The 19,034-nt window shown below is 37.9% G+C and overlaps 1 protein-coding gene across 1 annotated transcript; it reads right to left on the bottom strand.

The window, feature by feature from the left end:
- Nucleotides 1-1,106: 1,106 nt before the first annotated feature.
- On the bottom strand, nt 1,107-16,443 carry LOC122736512 (serpin B6-like). The gene is made up of 6 exons (XM_043978775.1): nt 16,279-16,443; nt 11,209-11,346; nt 9,287-9,404; nt 6,291-6,433; nt 5,920-6,072; nt 1,107-1,567 (listed from the first exon to the last, which is right to left on the bottom strand). The coding sequence occupies exons 1-6, from the start codon at nt 16,441-16,443 to the stop codon at nt 1,154-1,156; spliced, it is 1,131 nt and encodes a 376-aa protein (XP_043834710.1). The 3' UTR covers nt 1,107-1,153.
- Nucleotides 16,444-19,034: the final 2,591 nt, after the last annotated feature.

The raw sequence follows: 19,034 nt of genomic DNA, 5'->3' as shown, positions 1-19,034 counted from the left end.
TAATTTTATATAATTAAAATTATCTATTTTACATTTTATATAGTTCTTTGGTGCTAAATTATATAATGATCAAAGCTAATTTTCTGGCCACTAATCTGACAAACTATTCCATGTTCTCTTAATTTGATTATGGTATCATCCTTTATATGTAAATCATGTACCCAAATTTGACCTTATTTTAGTGTATGGTGTGAGATGTTGGTGTATATCTAGTTTTTTGCCATACTGTTTTCCAGTTTTCCCAGCAGTTTTTGTCAAATAATGAGTTTTTGTCCTAAAACCTTGGATCTTTGGGTTTCTCATATACTAGATTGCTAATTTTTAAGGAATCATTTTCTTCAGTTAGCTTTTGCACATCCTTTTCCATTTGACCAATTCTACTTTTCAAGGAGTTGTTTTCTTCAGTCAATTTTTGTGCTTTCTTTACCAAGCTCTTGACTCTTCTTTCATGATCCTCTTGAATAACTCATTTCTTTCCCCAACTTTTCTTCTTCCCCCCTTATTTGATTTTAAAAAATTATTTTCTTTTACAAAATTAGTGGTTGTGCCATTTGGTATATATGTATATGTGTATGTTGTGTGTGTGTGTGTATGTGTGTATATATTATATATATGCACACATATGTGTGTGTATATATATATGTGTATGTGTGTATATACACACACACATATGTATTGATATTGCTATCTTTTCCTTAAGCATAATCTCATGTTTTCTATGGGAAGAGAGACTTTTCTTCTGCCCCTATAACCTGTCATAACTAAATCAAAAGCATTTTCTTATTGTTGAAATCATAGCACTTATAGTCACACACAGTATAGTTCTGCTATTTAATCTCAGGAAAACAAAGGTACAGGTGTTAGGAATGGTGTTTTTAATCACACTAGTATAGGCTTTTCCTCTTACAGTTTAAATCTTCAACTCCCAACCTTATCCCCAGTGCCTTCCAGAATGAAAATCTACAAAATGAAGTGCCCTCCATATTTTGTTTCCTATTACACTCTGTCAATAAAGTCATGATAGCTGGCATTAACACATATAGGATCTTTATGGGTCTTAGGAAGAGAGAGAGAGAGAGAGAGAGAGAGAGAGAGAGAGAGAGAGAGGGAATTAACAGAAGGGAAATACTCTGGGGAAAGTGACTGTATCTCTTTATGGAGAGGAAATTCTGCCACAGAACAGGATACTTTTGGTTTTATAGCTCCAGATAAAAAAAAGAAAAAAACCATTAGCCTTCAGTCCTTCATCACTTTTTGGAGCTGCTGGTATCTCTGCTGCTATAGTAGCAGCAGATGCCTTTATGCCTTCTTCATTGATCTCTAGGTAAGATGTATGCAAAACTTTGGATAAATACAAAGGTTTGAGCATGAACATTCCAGAAAAGTCAGCCCTGTGCTTATCGAATGCATCTGACATGCCCAAACTGTCGAGGACATGCTCCAAGTCACAAGTCTCTTCTATCTTGATTTTGGGAAGTAAAAATGTCTTGTCATGATTTTCCATCAAGGCCAATGCTTCTGGCTTTGTCCAGGTTACAAATCTTTCATAGGTAAGCCCCTTTTCCAACTGGAAGGCAAAAATTGAAAACCTTAAGATCCTGCTACCTGCATAACTCTTTATATTTCCTTTGGGATTAGGTTTTTTGTTTGTTTGTTTTTGATGGGCAATGGGAGTTAAGTGACTTGCCCAGGGTCACACAGCTACTAAGTGTCAAGTGTCTAAGGCCGGATTTGAACTCAGGTACTCTTGAATCCAGGGCCGGTGCTTTATCCACTGTGCCACCTAGCTGCCCCTGGGGTTAGGTTTTAATCTAACTATTACCATACAATTGAGGAAGAATTGAAGAAAAGTCCAAGTACTTCACAATTTCTTGTTAATATACAGGACTGGGATTGGGATGAGTAGAAAAGCTAAGGGGATTTGACACAATGGATTGAAGTCTGACAAACCAGATTATTTAACACTCAGTAAGTATCATGCATTCATTGCACATAACAGAATAGTAAATGGGTAGCACACTGTAACTGGAGTCAGGATGACTGAGTTCTCTCTCAGATGCTTACTAGCTAAATAACCCTGGAAAAGTTATTTAACCTGTCTGAGCCTTTTTTTCCTCATCTGTAAAATGGGAATAATGTAGGACCTACCTCTTAGATGACGTGAAAATCAAATGAGATAGCAAAAGCAAAGCACTTTGCAAACTTAAATTATTTGTAAGTGTTAGTTATCATTATTGTTGTTGGATTCAGTATACAAATCACCCTAAATACCATATTTTCTGTAGCTTTACATCAATGATCGTTTCTTTTATCTTGTTTCTGAGGCATTGAATCAGGCTCTGTTTCCAGCATCAGCTTTAAACTTGATTTTTGTTTGTTTGTTTTAGGGGGTTCTGTTCTTGGCTTACTTTCTTCAATCTAATCATAAGATCTGAGAGGTAATGTTTAGTCAAGAAGCAATTATTATCTACTGTGTGCCAGCCACTGTGTTAAGTGCTGGGGATATAAAGAAAGGCAAAGACAGTCCCTATTCTCAGGGACCTCACAGTCCGATGGAGGGAGAAAACATTCAAACAACTCTGTGCAAATAAGACGTATCCAGAATAAATTAGAGATAATTAACAGATGAAAAACACTAACATTAAGAGGGATTTCAAAGGCTTCTTAGAGAATGTAGAATTTTACTTGGGACTCAAAGAATGCCAGATGGATGCAGAACAGATCAGGGCTTATCCTGCCTCTGACAACATACTGTCTATATGACTGGACAAGTTCCTTAAACTCTCAGTAATCACAGGTAACTCTCCAAAACAGAAAAAGTGCTGATCTATATTGGAATTCCCTATGCCCATAAAATAACAGGTATAGTGTAAAAATATCAGAGAATCTAAAGATTTAGAGGACTTATAGTATAAACTCCTCATTTTACAGATGAAGAAACTGAGGTCCAGAGAGAATAGGTGACTTCCCCAAGATTGGACAAGTACTATTACCCTTATTGATTTTATCTTTAAAAAGTGGTATCTTGGGCAGCTAGCTAGGTGGCGCAGTGGATAGAGCACGGGCCCTGGAGTCAGGAGTACCTGAGTTCAAATCCAGCCTCAGACACTTAACATTTACTAGCTGTGTGACCCTGGACAAGTCACTTAACCCCAATTGCCTCGCTAAAAAAAAAAGTGGTATCTTAAAAGGAAAAGCTAAAATCCTTTCCTACAATGGTTGCTGATACCTTTCCAAATAAACCAGTAGGAAGTCTTTACAGATAAAGGATAATCATTATCAAGGCAATGCTTATAGCCTTCTTTGATAGAATAATAGGAATTGGACTGGTGATGTCTTTCTTAAGGAAACACTTAAGAGAGAAATCTCAGTCCTTCTACACAATGACCTGTACTGGGTCTGCAATTCATAGTCCCATAGTTGCCTAGATCACTAGAAAGTTATATGACTTGTTCCAGGTCACACAGCTAGTATGGATTTGCAGTAGGACTTGAATTCAGGTTTTCCTGGGTTCAGGTCAGCTTTCTTTCTATTCACTTTCCTTTGCTGCTTCAAATTTGATCTTTATAATAAAAAAGCATTGCATTCTATTCTTCATTGGGTGACAGATTAGATGGAATGAAAGCAGCCTTTAGAGCTGCATGTTCTGTGCCAGCCTGCTAGGCCTATCCAGCTTGTTTGAGATTCTTGCCTTTTTTAACAAATGGGAAGCATTCTGATGAAGATTTATTTGAAGCTTCTTTATAGGAAATTGAAAAAAGTGGAAGAAGTCTTTAGCTAAGGGAGGTTATGGTTCATGTATATTTAAAATGACTTGAAAGAGAGGCTATGAATATGCATAAGCATAGGCAATATAATTTCATGAAACTATATGCATGTATGTGAGTACACATATAAACACTCCAACTGAAATAAGGGCAAATCCTGGGGTGGGAGATGAAAGTATAGGAAAAGTATGGAAGAAGGTACCTTCTATATTCAGGCTGGGAAATGAAGGGAGATCTAGGGAAAGGGAACCTGGTTGACAGATCTATGTTAGTTCAGGATGGGCTCCAGGATTTAGAAGAAACTAATGATTCTTCTTCACTCCCTGAAACAGCTAAATGACCGGCAACCTTAACTAAGTCAGTTAAGTCAACTTTCTTTGGAGAAACAGGATACTGTCTGTTTGGAGAGATTTTAGGTTCCTTTTCATTTGTTATTTTCAATGGGCTAATTCAGGTTCATCTCAGGGGAAGGGGAAGAGAAGGCAATGAACATTTATAAAATACCTATTATGTGCCAGGTACTCTAAGTGTTTTACAAATATTATCTCAATTGGTCCTCAAACCACTGTGAAGTATGTATTATAATTATCCCCATTTTATAGTTGCAGAAACTGAGGCAGACAGAGGTGAAGTGACTTGCTCAAAGTCACAGAGCTAGGAAGTGTCTGAGGCTAGATTTGAACTTGGATCTTTCTGGCTTCAGGCCCAGAGTTGTGCCACCTAGCTCAGGGGGAACCTCAGGATCAACTGAGAAAGCCTAGGATGATTTCAGGGGAAAAACAAAATAAGCAAAACAACCTCATTTTCTTATCTTCCCATCTGCTTATTGTTTCCCAAAGTTCCATTAAGTCCACTTTCATTCTCCAAGGAGAAAACAAAGGTGCATGTTAGTGTGAATCAATTCGCCAACTGAATTTCTTGAATCCAAGCCAATGCTTTATCTACTGTACCACCTAGCTACTCCCTGTTCCTGTCTTTAAAAAAAGGAAAAGAGGTTGTTGCTTTTGAAATGAGGGGGCAATTCCCTCTTGCTAGTAGAAGGTTCAGAGGAGGGAGTCTGGGCATTCATAAGTTGAGGACCAAAAAAAAAAAAAGTTATAATTTTGCCAAGGATTGGTCTTTTACTCTAAACTGAAGTATAAATCCATTAAGGGCTAGTTCTCTTTCTTTCATATTTTATCCCCAGGTTTAGCACAGTGCTTAATACTTAGCTAATAGCTTAACAAATTATTTTTTGTTCAGACAAAATCTGTGGTGAGAGGTAAATAATTGGTTCAAAGAGACTGGGATGCTTCATTTGCAGGAGAATCCAGAGGCAGGAATGGGGTTAGTACCTTGAAATACACAACTAAAGAAATACCAAGATGGATCTAAAGCAGGCATATCTGAGAAGCTGGTTGAAAAAGAAGGAGGGGAGGGGCAGCTAGGTGGCACAGTGGATAGAGCACCAGCCCTGGAGTCAGGAGTACCTGAGTTCAAATCCGGCCTCAGACACTTTAAACACTTACTAGCTGTGTGACCCTGGGCAAGTCACTTAACCCCAATTGCCTCACTAAAAGAAAAAGAAAGAAAGAAGGAGGGGAACACTCATGTAATGGGGAATGGAAGAGAGAACAAGAATCAACTTAGATTGGGAATACAGGAAAAATGGTGGATATACCCATGGTGCTTGAATATTCAGGTTGCCCATAATAAGAGATGTTAATATTAATTTGGATCATACTTGCTAAAACAGGTATTGACTCTTTAAAGCAACCCAAATCTCTGCTTCATAATTATTACCAAGTTGTTTTTTTTTCTCATATTCCCTGTCCTCCTTAAACTCCTCATTCCCCAGATGACCTAAAGGAACTCAATTCTCAGGACACATTTCTTCTTTCTTTTAATGAAAGTAACAACATTTCTCTTCTTTTGAGCAAGCACATTTAAGTTGCTTTCTAAATCCAGTGATGCTTTAAGATAAGGGTGCCTTATCTCAGGAACCCATTCAGTCTTTTCTTGCCACGGGCTATGCCTGACCATTTGAATATTCAACATGAGGGAATGGGAGTGATTCTCAATGACTATTGTTATAGTTTTGTCTAGAGGAAGCTACTGCGGGATTGAAGACATGACAGAATAAAATGTTACCATTCTATGTACTGAGACTTACCTTGGTTAGGTCAGTATCAGAAGAAAACACAAGGATCATGGTCAATTCCAGTCCGCGATAGGGAAAGATGAAGACCTGTCCATCCAGCTCTTCTAAAGGAGATGTCAGAAATTCCTCTTTCTTCTTCATAATCTGAAATATTGTTCTTTCATGCTTAAAGGAAACAGATATGTGATTGAACCCAGATTATTGAAAGGAGCAGAGAAAACCCAAATATGTACTATTTAAAATATTTTCAAATTTATACACTATGCATGGGTACTCTTAAAACAGAAGAATAAGGCAAATAATTTCCAATTTATCTCTTCATGACAGTTCTCGGGTATTTGGAAACCCCTTGCTCCCTTCCTGCACTCATATTCACATCCTACCTCATTGACTTTTAAAATATCAGTATGTGTGTGCCTTGGATCGAATGCCCTCTCCCAGGTTGCTTGAAAGTTGATGGCATTCACAAATACCAGCAGGCTAAGTGGATCAACAAGACCATCAGGTAGTGCCTCTAAAATGTTACCTTTTAAGAAAATAGAAATTAGGTTTAGCTTTTTTCCCCAGGAAAAAAAAATTATGACACTTTGACATGCTTTATGCATTTATGTTCAATCTGAACACCAGGTTTTCAAAGTTTCTGAATGAATTTAATGCTAAATATACTCTTAATACAAATTCTTTGTTGTCAGAAAGTCATTTTATTTCTACAAGGTATGTGGCACTATATTGGGCTACTGGTGGTTTGGTAGCATGTAGTCTTTACCATCAAGGAAATAATCTTATATCAAGTAATGAGAGACAAAATATATATATATACACAAATAAAATACATATTTAATGTCTCAGTAATATGTTTCCATGGAGACAATAGCAACCATCCTTCCATATCTTTGTAGATTATTTCGGAGTTGCAATGGTTAAAAAACAAAGAAACAAACAAAAAGCCTTATTACTTTGTAGGACAATCTTCTGGGATCAGCTTCTCAATACTTAGTTATGCTGGTCCTTGGATCACAGACATCTAGAGGCTATCACTGGACCCAGACCCCAAATATTTCAGCCTGATAGATGTTGTGCTACACTCTTAAAACCTTTGGGAATCCAGCATCAATCAATCAACAAGCAGTTATTAAGTACCTACTATGTGCCAGGCATAGTGTTAAGTGCTGGAGATACAAAAAAAGAGGACAAAGATATTCCATACCCTCAAGGAGCTAATAATCTAATGGAAGAGGCAACAAATAAACAGGATAAATATGAATTATTATAAAGGTGGCACTAGAATTAAGGGGGTCAGAAACACCTTTCTATAGAAAATGGAATTTTAGTTTGGGGTCAAAGGAAGCCAGGGAAGCCAGAGATGAGGAGGGAGCATTATTGGCTCTCTTTCCCACTACTGAAGGACAGCCCGTGGAAATAGCTAGAGCTGAGAGATAAAGTATCTTTTTGTGAAAGGAAGCCAGTGTCACAGAACCAGAGAGTATACAGCCAGGAATAAGGTGTATGAAGACTGCAAAGTTAGGAGGGAGCTAGTTAAAAGGGGGCTTATGAAACAGAAGGGCATCTTTAAGCTGCGATAAGGAATCAGAGTAGAATTTTAGTCCTCCATCAAAGAATACAAGAAATAGAAATCTAAATATATGTACAGTATGATGGATCAATAATTGGTTATGTTAGAAACTGAGGCACAACTCCCAGTCTGGTGCAAAGAAGGAAGGCCCTTTTATTAGGATCTTTCAAGAAAGAGGACAACCAGACACTGAGATTTTTATGATTCTTTGTTCTTTAACTTCAGAAAACCTCTATTGACTCAGCAGGGAAAGGAAGGAAAATTTTGGGTAGTAGGAATAAGCCTTCTAGGGCTTGAATTATGTAGTTTGTTCTTATCTGAGAGGAACATTCTCTACAGGTTAACTTAACTCAGCAGGAAAAAAGAAGGAATGGGGGAGATGGGGTGGGGAAGAAACCCCCGGGACTTGAATAATGTATCTTGCCTTCAGAGGCAGACACACCATTCCTCTCAGTTGAATGTGATCAGATGGACTTAAATGTGATTTAATGAGGAATGACTCTGAAGGTGAATGACAATTGATAGAAGAAATAATGTAAGCAGGTCCCAGTGTGGGGGAAAAAAAAGTGAAATATAGAAAATGGGAAGAGGATACCTGGCTGGGGTAGAAGATCTGAGTATCAGTGTCTGAAAAGATGGCTTTGGTTAAGTAGGGTGGGGAAAAAGTGGTAGAGCTTCTAATACACAGGCTTCACTGCATTTGAACACTGATTGGGCCAGAAATCACTAGGGAGCAGTGATGTGGCTGAAAAATGCAAGACCACCTAGGGTGAAAGCTTCATGTGACAAGATGTTCTTGGTCATTACATGCCTATAAAGAAAAGCTAATGGCACAGTGGATAGAGTACCGGCCCTGGAGTCAGGAGGACCTGAGTTCAAATTCAGACTCAGACACTTAACACTTACTGGCTATGTGACCCTGGGCAAGTCACTTAACCCCAATTGCCCCACCAAAAAAAACAACAAAACAAGAAAAGCTATATGACCCCTTGTCAGGGCTATTATGAAAGGGATCATTGTTGAGGTTGTTAACCTGGAAATTAAGGAAACAATCAATATAGGAGAAATAAAGTCTTTAATTGGGGCAGAGGAACTATAGGAATACCCAAAGATGGGAACAGAGGACAGGGTTTTTATGGGGTAACAGAACAAAAAGGGAACCAAAAGATTGCTCCAGAGTGACATATAGCTACTTATTGTAAATGAACCTTTGACAAAAGAAATAAAAGAACTGCTCCCAAGTTAAGTATAGGCGTTACTGACTCTGAATAGAAACTACTTAATGTAGGTGGACCCTTTTTACATAATAACATAAAGTCCAGGGAGTAAGGTGGGGAACATTGGGAGGGGATAAGTTGCTGGGGGGAAGGTCCATAAGTCCATCAAGGGTCTGGAAATGACAAAGGCAGTCAACCCCAGGCAATTCACCTGCCTGAGAAAGAGGGGACTGGGTGGGGAATCAGTTCTCAGTAAATTTTGTAGTTCTCAAGGTATATTTAGGATTAGATGGCCTCTGAGGTCCCCACCAACTCTAAGATTCTATAGTAATAGCAGCCATCACTGGGGCAGGGCAAGGGTGAGCCAGAAAGAAAAAAAATGTACATGATAATTTTGTTGTATATTTGAAAGGAAAAGAAAGTGGCGCGTAGTAGATTTGCAGCTTCATGTACTTTTGTCTTTTTATTCTACTATGTTATGATAATGTATATTTTAGTCCATAAATTTAAAATTTTTAAATAAAATATAAAAAAGAGGTTCCTGAAAAGATGACTGATATAGACAATAGGGAAAGATAGAATTTATAACCTTCAGTCTTCTCTGCTACCCATGCATTTATTTTTTTCCTGATACCCTCTGCCTCTAGAGAAAAACAAACATCTTCCATCACTGAATTGCAGAATGCGAAACAGGCATCCCTAAAGGACTAGAAAAGAAAAAAATAGTCAGAGCAACATCCCTACTTTTATCCCCCAATTTTCTAAGAGCTAGAAATACCTCATAAGTAACATAATACACATACAATTGCTATGTGACCCTGGACAAATCCCAAATACTCAATGCCACAGGTAACTCCTTAAGACTGTAAGTAGCCTTCAGGGTTATATTGGATCATTGCCTTGCTGAAAATAACCACATGCTTCCCAGGAGATCATCCTCCACTATTGCTGTTATTTTGTATACAGTACATTTCACTCATGTAGGTCTTTCCAGGTTTTCCTGATAGTATATCCTGTTCATCATAACCTGTATATAGTACCTTAAGCTTGACAGAGAATTTTCTTTATAAAAGTCCAGCAAAGTAGGTACCATACATTTTGCCATTATAATCAATCATCATAACTATTTCCCTCCATCCCACTCCCTTCCCATGACATTTACTCTATCTTCTTTCTACCTATTCCTCCTCAAAAGTGTTTTACTTCTGACTATCCTCTCTCCCACTCTGCAATATAACCCTGAAGGACTTATGAAGATTACAGCCCATAAAGACCTGATAGTATCTGAAAACAGATGGAAACACATTTAAAAAAATTTTTTTTTCCTTTTCCTCTTTGACAATTCCTTAATCTGAAGTTTTGGGGTCTTTTTGGACTGTTTTCTCTCACAACTAGCTAATATGGGAATTTTTCCATGACTACTCGTGTATAACTTATTTTGAATTGCTTTAGTCCTTGTGGGTGGGGGGTGGGAATGGAGGAAGAGAAGTTGGAACACAAAGTTTTAAAAATTGATGTTAAAATTTGTTTTTAGATATTTTGGAAAATAAAATTCTATTCAAAGAAAAAAAAAAGACTGTAAGTAGCACAGAATGTACCATCCTGCATAGCAGAAAGGAATTTATTCATCTGGGAGTTCCCTATACTAATTAAATCACAAGTCCAGATAAGCAAGTAAATACATATAAGTCTTTGCTCATATACCTTTAACAACCTAGAAAAGAAACACTATTCAAAACAGAATCTATTCTAAAAATAAGCATAAAAAGTCTTATCCCAAAACTTTTCAATGACAAAGAACCAATCTTATAGTGCTTTTGCATTAGTTTTATTTTGCACTAATATCTTAAATAAAAGTAAATAGTTTTTGGCTATACTGATATGAGGCCTTCATCCATTCTTTGCAGTTAAAAGACTTAGAAAGAAAAAAAAAGTCAGAGCAATATCCTTATTGCTTAAAAAATCATCATAATTTCCCAGGATTTAGAAAACACTTTTGGGGGAAACTGGAATGGGGCTGTGTGCCTGTAATACAGTTGAGGCTGGTGAATGGCCTGAGCTCAAGAGTCCTAAGCTGGAACAGGGCTAAACATACATCACCTGTCCTCCCTAAGTCTAATATCAAAATTGTGAGCCTCTGAGGGCCGTGAGGTTGCCTAAGAAGGTGAAAACTAGCCCAGGTTAGAAAGAGAGCAGGTTAAAGCTTCTGTTCTCAAAGAAATAGACCCAATCATGAGTTGCCCCTGCACTTTCAGTTGGGGTGAAATAGAAGGGGGAAAGTCAGAGAGAAGAAGGAAAGAATTTTTTCCCCCTTAATGAGCTATATCCACATCTTAACCAAAAAATGCTCAATGTTCATTTAAATTGTATTAGTATATAGTATCTAAGTAGAAGCCATGAAGTAGAGTGGTGAAAAGACTAGTCTAGTCTTAGACTTTCTTCATCATTTAGTTATTTCACTTCCATTCTTCATCATATCAGTTTATGATAAAGTAGAAATATTTGACTTACTGTGAGGAAATTTCGATTGTTTTCTCCAAAGAGCTTGTTGGTAGTTTGAAGCAGATACCAGGTGGATGATTTATTCATTTCAGTAATAAGTGACCGGAATCCCAACAAAGGATCTTCACTTCTATGTAAAGAAAGTAACTAAGAAAAACAAAGACATTAACTTTCTCAGTTGGTCTCTGAAGAACGATGAGCAGAAAACAAACCTTGCTTCATAGGATCTTTGACTGGAGAAAATGGATTCATTGTGAAAGGACTATGCAGCACTGTGCATTTGAGAAGGAGGCAGCTGCTCAAGTAATGCTTTTTTATGCAAGGGAGAAAGGGGAAAACCCCAGCCGATAGAACAAATCTAACATCATTCTTGAGAACACACAAATGTATAGAAAGAAGGAGCAATTTTGTCTGCAGAGCTGAGAGTAGCTCTCCTGACTCAAACTTCCATTGAATCTGCTCTCATGAAGCAGATTTTTTCCCCCTCTAACCAGAATGACTTGGTGAAACACTTTGAGGTCTCCCTTCTGGGGCCAAGCTGAATTTGTTCACTTAGAGCTGGAGTCAGCCGACCTGGATTTAAATGCTGTCTCTGTCACCTAATTGCCCGGCAACTATGGGAAAGTTACTTTACTAAAATCTGCCTGGTAATGCTATTGTGAGGAAAGCATCCTGTAACCATTAAAGCAAGCCAGAGATATTTTCTTAGCTCTCTTAGGCTATATCAGTTGAGTACAAGATCTGTTGGGACTACTCAAAACTAGGGAGGCTTCAAATAGAGGTTTGCCATCAGATCGGTGATTTACTTGGAGTCAGCAAGACCTGGGTTTGAATCCTGTTTCAGATGCATATTGGCTGCATGATCCTGCATAAGTTGGGCAGTTAGGTGGCACAGTGGATAGAGTGCTGGGCCTAGAGTCAGGAAGATCCTAGTTCATATATGGCCTCAGACATTTAGTAGCTGTGTGACCCTAGGCAGGTCACTTAAACCTGTTTAACTCAGTTTCCTCATCTGTAAAAAGAGTTGGAGAAGGCAATGGCAAACCACTTCAGTATCCCTGCCAAGAAAATCCCAAATAAGGTCACAAAAAGTCAGATATGACTGAAATGACTGAACAACAAGAACAACCAGGACAAGTCACTTAATCTCTCAGTCTTATTTTCCTTATTTGAAGTGTGGTGAGGGTAGACTTATTGAGCTCTTAAAGCTCCTTCCACCTCTAAATCTATATTCCGATCATCAGTGTTTCTAAGTGCGAAGAAAGGTGTCACCAGATAGTTTGACCATAAAATTAATTAAAAAAAAATAAATAACCTTCAGGGCAGCTAGGTGGCACAGTGGATAAAGCACTGGCCCTAGATTCAGGAGGTCCTGAGTTCAAATCTGGCCTCAGACACTTGACACTAGCTGTGTGACCCTGGGCAAGTCACTTAACCTTCATTGCCCCACCAAAAAATAAAAATAAAAATAAATAAAAATAACCTTCAGTCCTATGTATCGCCTTTAGTCAAGCAGTAGAAAAAAAGGTCATTACTTGATTTGAAGTTGGAAGAACTTGGTTCAAGTCCCATTTCTGCCAATTACTACCTATATGACCGTGGGAAAAGCATTTCAACTTTTGGGGCCTCACTTGCTAAATTAATAGGTTAGAGTAGAGGACCTTTAAAGCTATTGCCTCCCATGTATCGTGCTTCTGTGAACATCTACAAGAATTAATGGAGTGGTCAGAGTTAATGACCAAAAAGTTGATACACCACTGGAGAAACTGAACCACCTTTACCTTGACATTTTTTGTCATCAAAACAACCAGAAGACAAGGGAGTTACACTTTAGCCAGAAGAAGAATATAGGGCCGACTTTAGGGATAATGAAGGAGTTGGTGCCATTAGCTTCATCATGAATCAAAAGACAATATATCTGTATTCTGTGAGGCAAATGAAAAAGAGAACTCTAAAGCTGACAGCAACTTATGCAACAATACGCAGGCCTCTAAATTCCACTTTACATTGTGCCCTGCCTACTGAGGGGACTAATTCCAAAGACTATTATTCATTGACCAGTGAAGGAAGTGCAGAAAGTGAAAAAATAGATTTAATACATGAGGATTTTAAAAAAATAAACATTTTTATTTGTAGTTTTGAGTTCCAAATTTTATCCCTCCTTTCCTCCTCCCTCCCTGAGGTGGTAAGCAATCAGATATAGGTTATACATGTGCAAGTATGTAAAACATTACTGTATTAGTCATTTATTACATAAAGATGTTGACTATATCCATCAAAACCAACATATAACTTGCTGCTCAGCAACATCAATGCAAAAATATCCTCAGGAAAAGAGGATAGAAACTGTGTTGGAAAATATTGGTTTGGGATTCAAGCAATGGAAGAGCCCAAAGACTTGTAAGCTATTCAGAAACTAAACCTATATATAATAAAATTATATATATATATATTATATATATAATTTATTCATGAAGAAAATTAGATTAGAAAGCACTGAACAGTACTCCATAAAGAAGGAAAAGAATGAAGGGAAAGGAGGGAAGGAAAGGAGGGAAAGAAAAAGAAATTGATTATGTTTCAACTGACAGGAAATTGACTTCCAATATAGTAGTAATTTTAGAATTAGACAAATCTGTGCCTTTTTAGGTAAAGCCAAAACAAATACCAAATTAGAAGGTGATATAGGACTATTTGTGATTTTATGGATATTGAGAAGTCCAATGTGAGTAACTTCTTTTTACCAATGCAAGTCAGTACCTTCCCTGTAACTCATAGTCTTAAGAACTGCCTAGAGCCCTTAGAGAAATGTTCAGCGACTTGCCCAGATTTACACAACCAACATGTGTCAGAGGAAGGATTTGAACCCCAGACTTCCTGACTTTGAGGCCATTTCTCTATCCACATCATTTTGACTTCAAATCGGAAGAAAGTATAAAACTGAAATGCTATTAAATACATTATGGCTGCTCTAGCCCCAACTATCCAAAAAAGTGGTCAACTCTGGGAAATAGACAAAAGGAAAGCCATTGGTTCTTTCATCATTTCTTAGAGAAGTTGAACCAATACAAAACAGTACCAAAAAAAGTCAAAGAACCCAGAAATTACTTCAACCAGTGAGTCCTTAATATGTGCTTTTTAGTTGATTGGCTGCTAAGTAGAAGAGAGAAAAAGACAATTTCAAATATAAGCTCATCCGCAAAATATGACTGAGGAACATGATGTATGATTACCAATATCACCTCATGAAATGGTGGAAAGTAGAAGTGAGTCAGAAGAGAACTTGATGTGAAAGAGAATAGCAATGTAGGTGTGTGCTTTCCATATAGGCTGTGTGTCTATGTGGGTCTGTCTAGATGTGGCTCTCAAGTAGGCATGGATAGTCTTCTCTTCCCACCAATCCCCAAGTAAGACCAATTCTTGACAGTGAAAAGATCAGGACCATAAGGCTGGATCATCTCCTTAGGAAAGTGGTACTAGGCTACAGTTATGTCTATCTGACCTAAATGTTATCAGTTTAGGGGAAATAATTTTTAGGTTCAAGCTACTCTCCCTTTAATTGAAGAGGTATATTTTAAGCTATATATCCAAAGGCTTAACCCTTCCATCAAATAGCAAAATCCTTTTATCCAAGTCAATAACAAATTGGAGAAGTTATACAGATTAGAATATATTGGACAATCTACAGAGTAAATTAGCTCTCCCACTGGGAATGAGACATTTCATCTCAACCAAGAAAGAGTCCCTGATCTCACTGAAGGGAAAAATTCCAGTCTCTAGCAGGTAAGCCAGGAATGAGGTACTGGTTCCTCTGCATGTCCAATTCTTCCCAAAGTCTTCCTCCCCCTCTAGGGATGTCTTCCTAAAGAAAAACCTGGAACTGTGTGTAGTCTCTCTCAAATCTAGAGACCCAAAGATTTTTCCTCTCCCAAGCTCTTGACAATTCTACCCCCACTCACACATAGAATAGTTAGTAGTTAATCTCCATCAATCAGAAGAATTTTATGCAATTGGGTTTGAGCACAGGGTTACATTCCAGTCAGATGATGCTTTTTGTAGGAGAAAACAGAAAGAAATACCAAAAAGCATGAAATCTTTAATTCTATTACCTTGTTATGAAAATACATAAATATTGTGGAATTGGGTAGAAAAGACTAGGTATGTTTTACTACTGGATTGCTTTCTTTTGTCCATCGATTCAGATTTTAAAGATCTCTTGGAGAGGAGATTCATATTTTGGATGATTCTCACTTCCATCACTCATAAATGAATAATGTTCTTTGGAATCATCCCCTAAGTATACAGGACATAATCTTAGGTGGACTCAAGAGGCCTGCTTGACTATTAATCTCATTTTCCCCTCCTTTATAGTCTAAAAACTCACTATTAGGGTCACTCCTTTAGGTTAGTCCCTAAGATTTGGGTTTGGGGAAAAAACCAAGGATTTGAGGCTACTTGTTAAAGAAACACGCACATACTATAGAGATAGATCTTAGCCATCATCATACTAACACAGTTTCATCTATGAATATAGCTTCTTTCCACCTGGAAAGCAAGGAGAAATTAGGCCTCATATAACAAGTTATAGAAGACCAGAAATTCAATAGGAGGTTTGGAGACTGAATCTATAAGCCCTGGGTTGTTGGTGAGGGGGAAAAAAGAGTAAGAAAGAAGAGTGGGGCCAAGATTCAGTCCAGTATTATATGGTTTTCTGACTTCTGGAGTCTATGTTCTTCCTTGCTCTGGTACCTTCTCTAACATTCCCTTGGGGAAATTGGAATAGTAAAGAGTAAGGCACCAAGAATAGAAGACATCAAAAGATACTCTGATGACTTTACAATTTTGATTTATAAAGGTCACACAACCCTGAAACTTTAGCATCCCCTGCCCCCTCATGTGTGTCTATTTTCAGAATCCTCTCTCAGGTGTTTTTTCAAAGATCTACCAGTGTTTTCTAAAATCCACAATGTGGGTTTGCCATTCTTGTGATTTTTGGACTTTTTACTTGGAATATGGAGTTCTGGCTCTGTGGAAGAAATGACATTTGTTCTTACCTTCCTTTGGGATAGGCAAACATACCTGTGCTATCTGTTCTGCTGTTTCTCTCCTTGTTCCCAAGAGGATCATGTTCAGGGTAAATAAGATGCTTGGGGGAGAAAACAACACATTTCGTGGTTTTTCTTCACAAAGCTTTTTCAGAAGAGCAATGGTGAATGTAATATTTCCTTCAGAAAGAAGATCCATGCTGCACCTTGACCAATCACACAGAAATATAGAATAAACACAAGGCTTGGGAGCAGCATGCCTTGCACATAATAGGAATTCAATATACATTTTGTTTTCACTTTGTATTCAACACTTCCAAACCTTCAGCCTACAGAAAAGACAAACACCTTGAAGGGAAAGGTAATCTTCCTTTGGTATACTCTTAAGCTCTGTAAATGTTTCCAAAGGTAGTTTTACACTAAGTGAAATGGACATGCATAGATCAGAACCATGTCTAAAGTGGCTAAGCACTTTATAAAGGATGAGAGCAACTCATTTTACACCCACATCCAAATGCAGAGTGTAGAAAAAAGTCCACAGGCTGCTTCCGCATAAAAAGCCAGGAGCAATGGTGGAGAGGAAGAAAGGAGTTTCCCAGGGCAGTGATCAGGAGGGATAAGAGTCAGCTGTGAAGAGTGTGCTACTGACTATCACACTGCAAAATTGAGAACTCAGAGGTGGAGATATAGGCAGAGAAAGGGGCAGGGCAAGGAAGAACAGACTCTACAGGGTAGGAGGCCAGTGACCTGGACTGAGACTTGACCCCCACCCCAAGCAATGCAGATAGCAGTTGGTAGCAGTTGACTAGTTGGTATCATTAGTTTTGTGGCTAAACCTCTTCTTGGAATGTGTTTTACAATGTTCTACATTTTGGATGGATTATTGCAGGGGAACTGAAGATGACAAGTGAGCAAATAAGTCAAAGTTGCTAGGTCTTTCAAAACAAGATAGAGGGTTATTATTAAGAATTCTTTAAGGCTAGACATAGTTTGTATGAGTGAAGAGCTTTTATCCCAGAGTTCACAAGTTACACAAGCTATTTATTTTTCACATAGAAGGCACAGATTAAAGTCAAACCTGTAGAATAAAACTGAGTCTATGCAAGGGTCCTCAATAGTAGCATTCTCACATCTGAAACATACACATAGAATTTATAAGTCCTCGTTAAGATTAAATGCCCAGGGGGCAGCTAGGTGGCGCAGTGGATAAAGCACTGGCCTTGGATTCAGGAGTACCTGAGTTCAAATCCAGCCTCAGACACTTGACACTTAACTAGCTGTGTGACCCTGGGCAAGTCACTTAACCCCCATTGCCCTGCAAAAATTAAAAAAAAAAAAAAAAAGATTAAATGCCCACTGGCTTAGGGCTAGAAGGAGGCACTACATACCACAAGAATAAACGGTGCAGAGTTTTTGTGGTCTTGGACTTATTTGGACTTTTTCTACTTTCTCACTACAGTTAGAAAATAGTCTGAAGGTAGGGACAGTGAATCACCTGTTAATGGTGAGGACCATTGCCTGTTTTCATATACTCCTGTCTTCTCATTCTTTTTCTACCACAATTGAACCACAATCAGAAAGGTAGAATTGAAGGTCAGTGTAATTTAGCCCAACCAAAGGTTCTTCAAGGAGTAAAAGGTACAATTCCCAAAGCAAAATGAATGCCACCACCAACACCACGGAGTAGTGGAAAGAACACTAGATTTGGAAGCTAGATGATACCTTAGGCCTTACAGTAAGTTTTTCTGCCCTAAGGTGACTCATGTAACCCTTGTAGGCTTCCAATTTCTCATCTACAAGATGAAGGAAATGGACCAGATAAATGTCTAAACTCATAATGCCACATACAATATTCCTTCTGAGCTACTTGGCTGTGGTTCCTTCTAAATGATCACCTCTCCCAATCCCTTACCTGTGAAGTGCCCCCTTCTGTTCCTTTTAATTGAGGAGTTATTTCTCTGAGGTAGTTGGGAATTTTTAAATAGTTAAGGAGTAGGTTTGGCAGGTGAAAGGCATCACTGGGATTAGAGGTCATCTAGGTCAGATGAGGAAGGTGAATCCCAGAGAGGTTAAGGTCGTGCACACAGTAAGGAGCAGAGCCTAGGTTTACTTTCTGCCTCATAATCCAAAACTATAGCAACAAAAATCACAAATTTAAAAGGGGACAAAACAACAGGCAGAAAAGGAATTGAAGTAGTTCAAGAAAATACTACAGGTACTGAGACTGATACTTTAGTGGATCCACAACCTCATTAGTGAGTCTTTCCATTGGGGCTGAGCAGAACACATCCACATTTCATATTCTGTAATTCTTGTCTACCTTCTCCTAGAGTCATCTATGGAGAATTGACCCTATGCACTAAACAACTTCTTTTAGAGTCTAGGTCTTTTTAATATCCCATGAGTTTCAGTGTGGTACTCAGACTCCCTGTTACTCTTCATTCTAATTATATCATTGCCCTGTTTCCTTTTCCAATCATGCGTCATGCCTTTCATGCTATTTCTTTCACACTTTACCAGTGGTGATACATTCTGAATTTCCCCATTTCTCTTCACCTATAGCATTGATTTTTTTTTTAAAGACTGTGGCATTACAAGGGTAGCAGAATATAGCAGAATTATTTGTTTCTTTTGTTTAAGGCTGGGTCTTTTTTTGGTAAGGAAACAGTTTAAGATCACTGAAAGAACTATGCATTTATTTTTATTATATTTTTTTAAATGTAAATAGTATTTTAGTACACATAAAGATAATTTTTAACATTCGCTTTAAATAAGATTTTGAGTTCCAAT

Source organism: Dromiciops gliroides, chromosome 1 (assembly GCF_019393635.1).
Source record: "Dromiciops gliroides isolate mDroGli1 chromosome 1, mDroGli1.pri, whole genome shotgun sequence".
Taxonomy (NCBI): Eukaryota; Metazoa; Chordata; class Mammalia; order Microbiotheria; family Microbiotheriidae; genus Dromiciops; species Dromiciops gliroides.
The sequence above is the reverse complement of the archived record's forward strand: the minus strand, read 5'-3'. Positions and strand labels throughout refer to the sequence as shown.

What these genes read in the sequence shown, in the direction of transcription:
- LOC122736512 (XM_043978775.1), bottom strand. Translation starts at nt 16,443, where the DNA reads ATGGATCTTCTTTCTGAAGGAAATATTACATTCACCATTGCTCTTCTG. An exon ending in GGTAGCAGAGAAGACTGAAG is followed by an intron (nt 6,434 to 9,286) that starts GTTATAAATTCT and finishes TTTTCTTAAAAG; the next exon opens with GTAACATTTTAGAGGCACTA. An exon ending in CTGATACTGACCTAACCAAG is followed by an intron (nt 1,568 to 5,919) that starts GTAAGTCTCAGT and finishes TTTGCCTTCCAG; the next exon opens with TTGGAAAAGGGGCTTACCTA.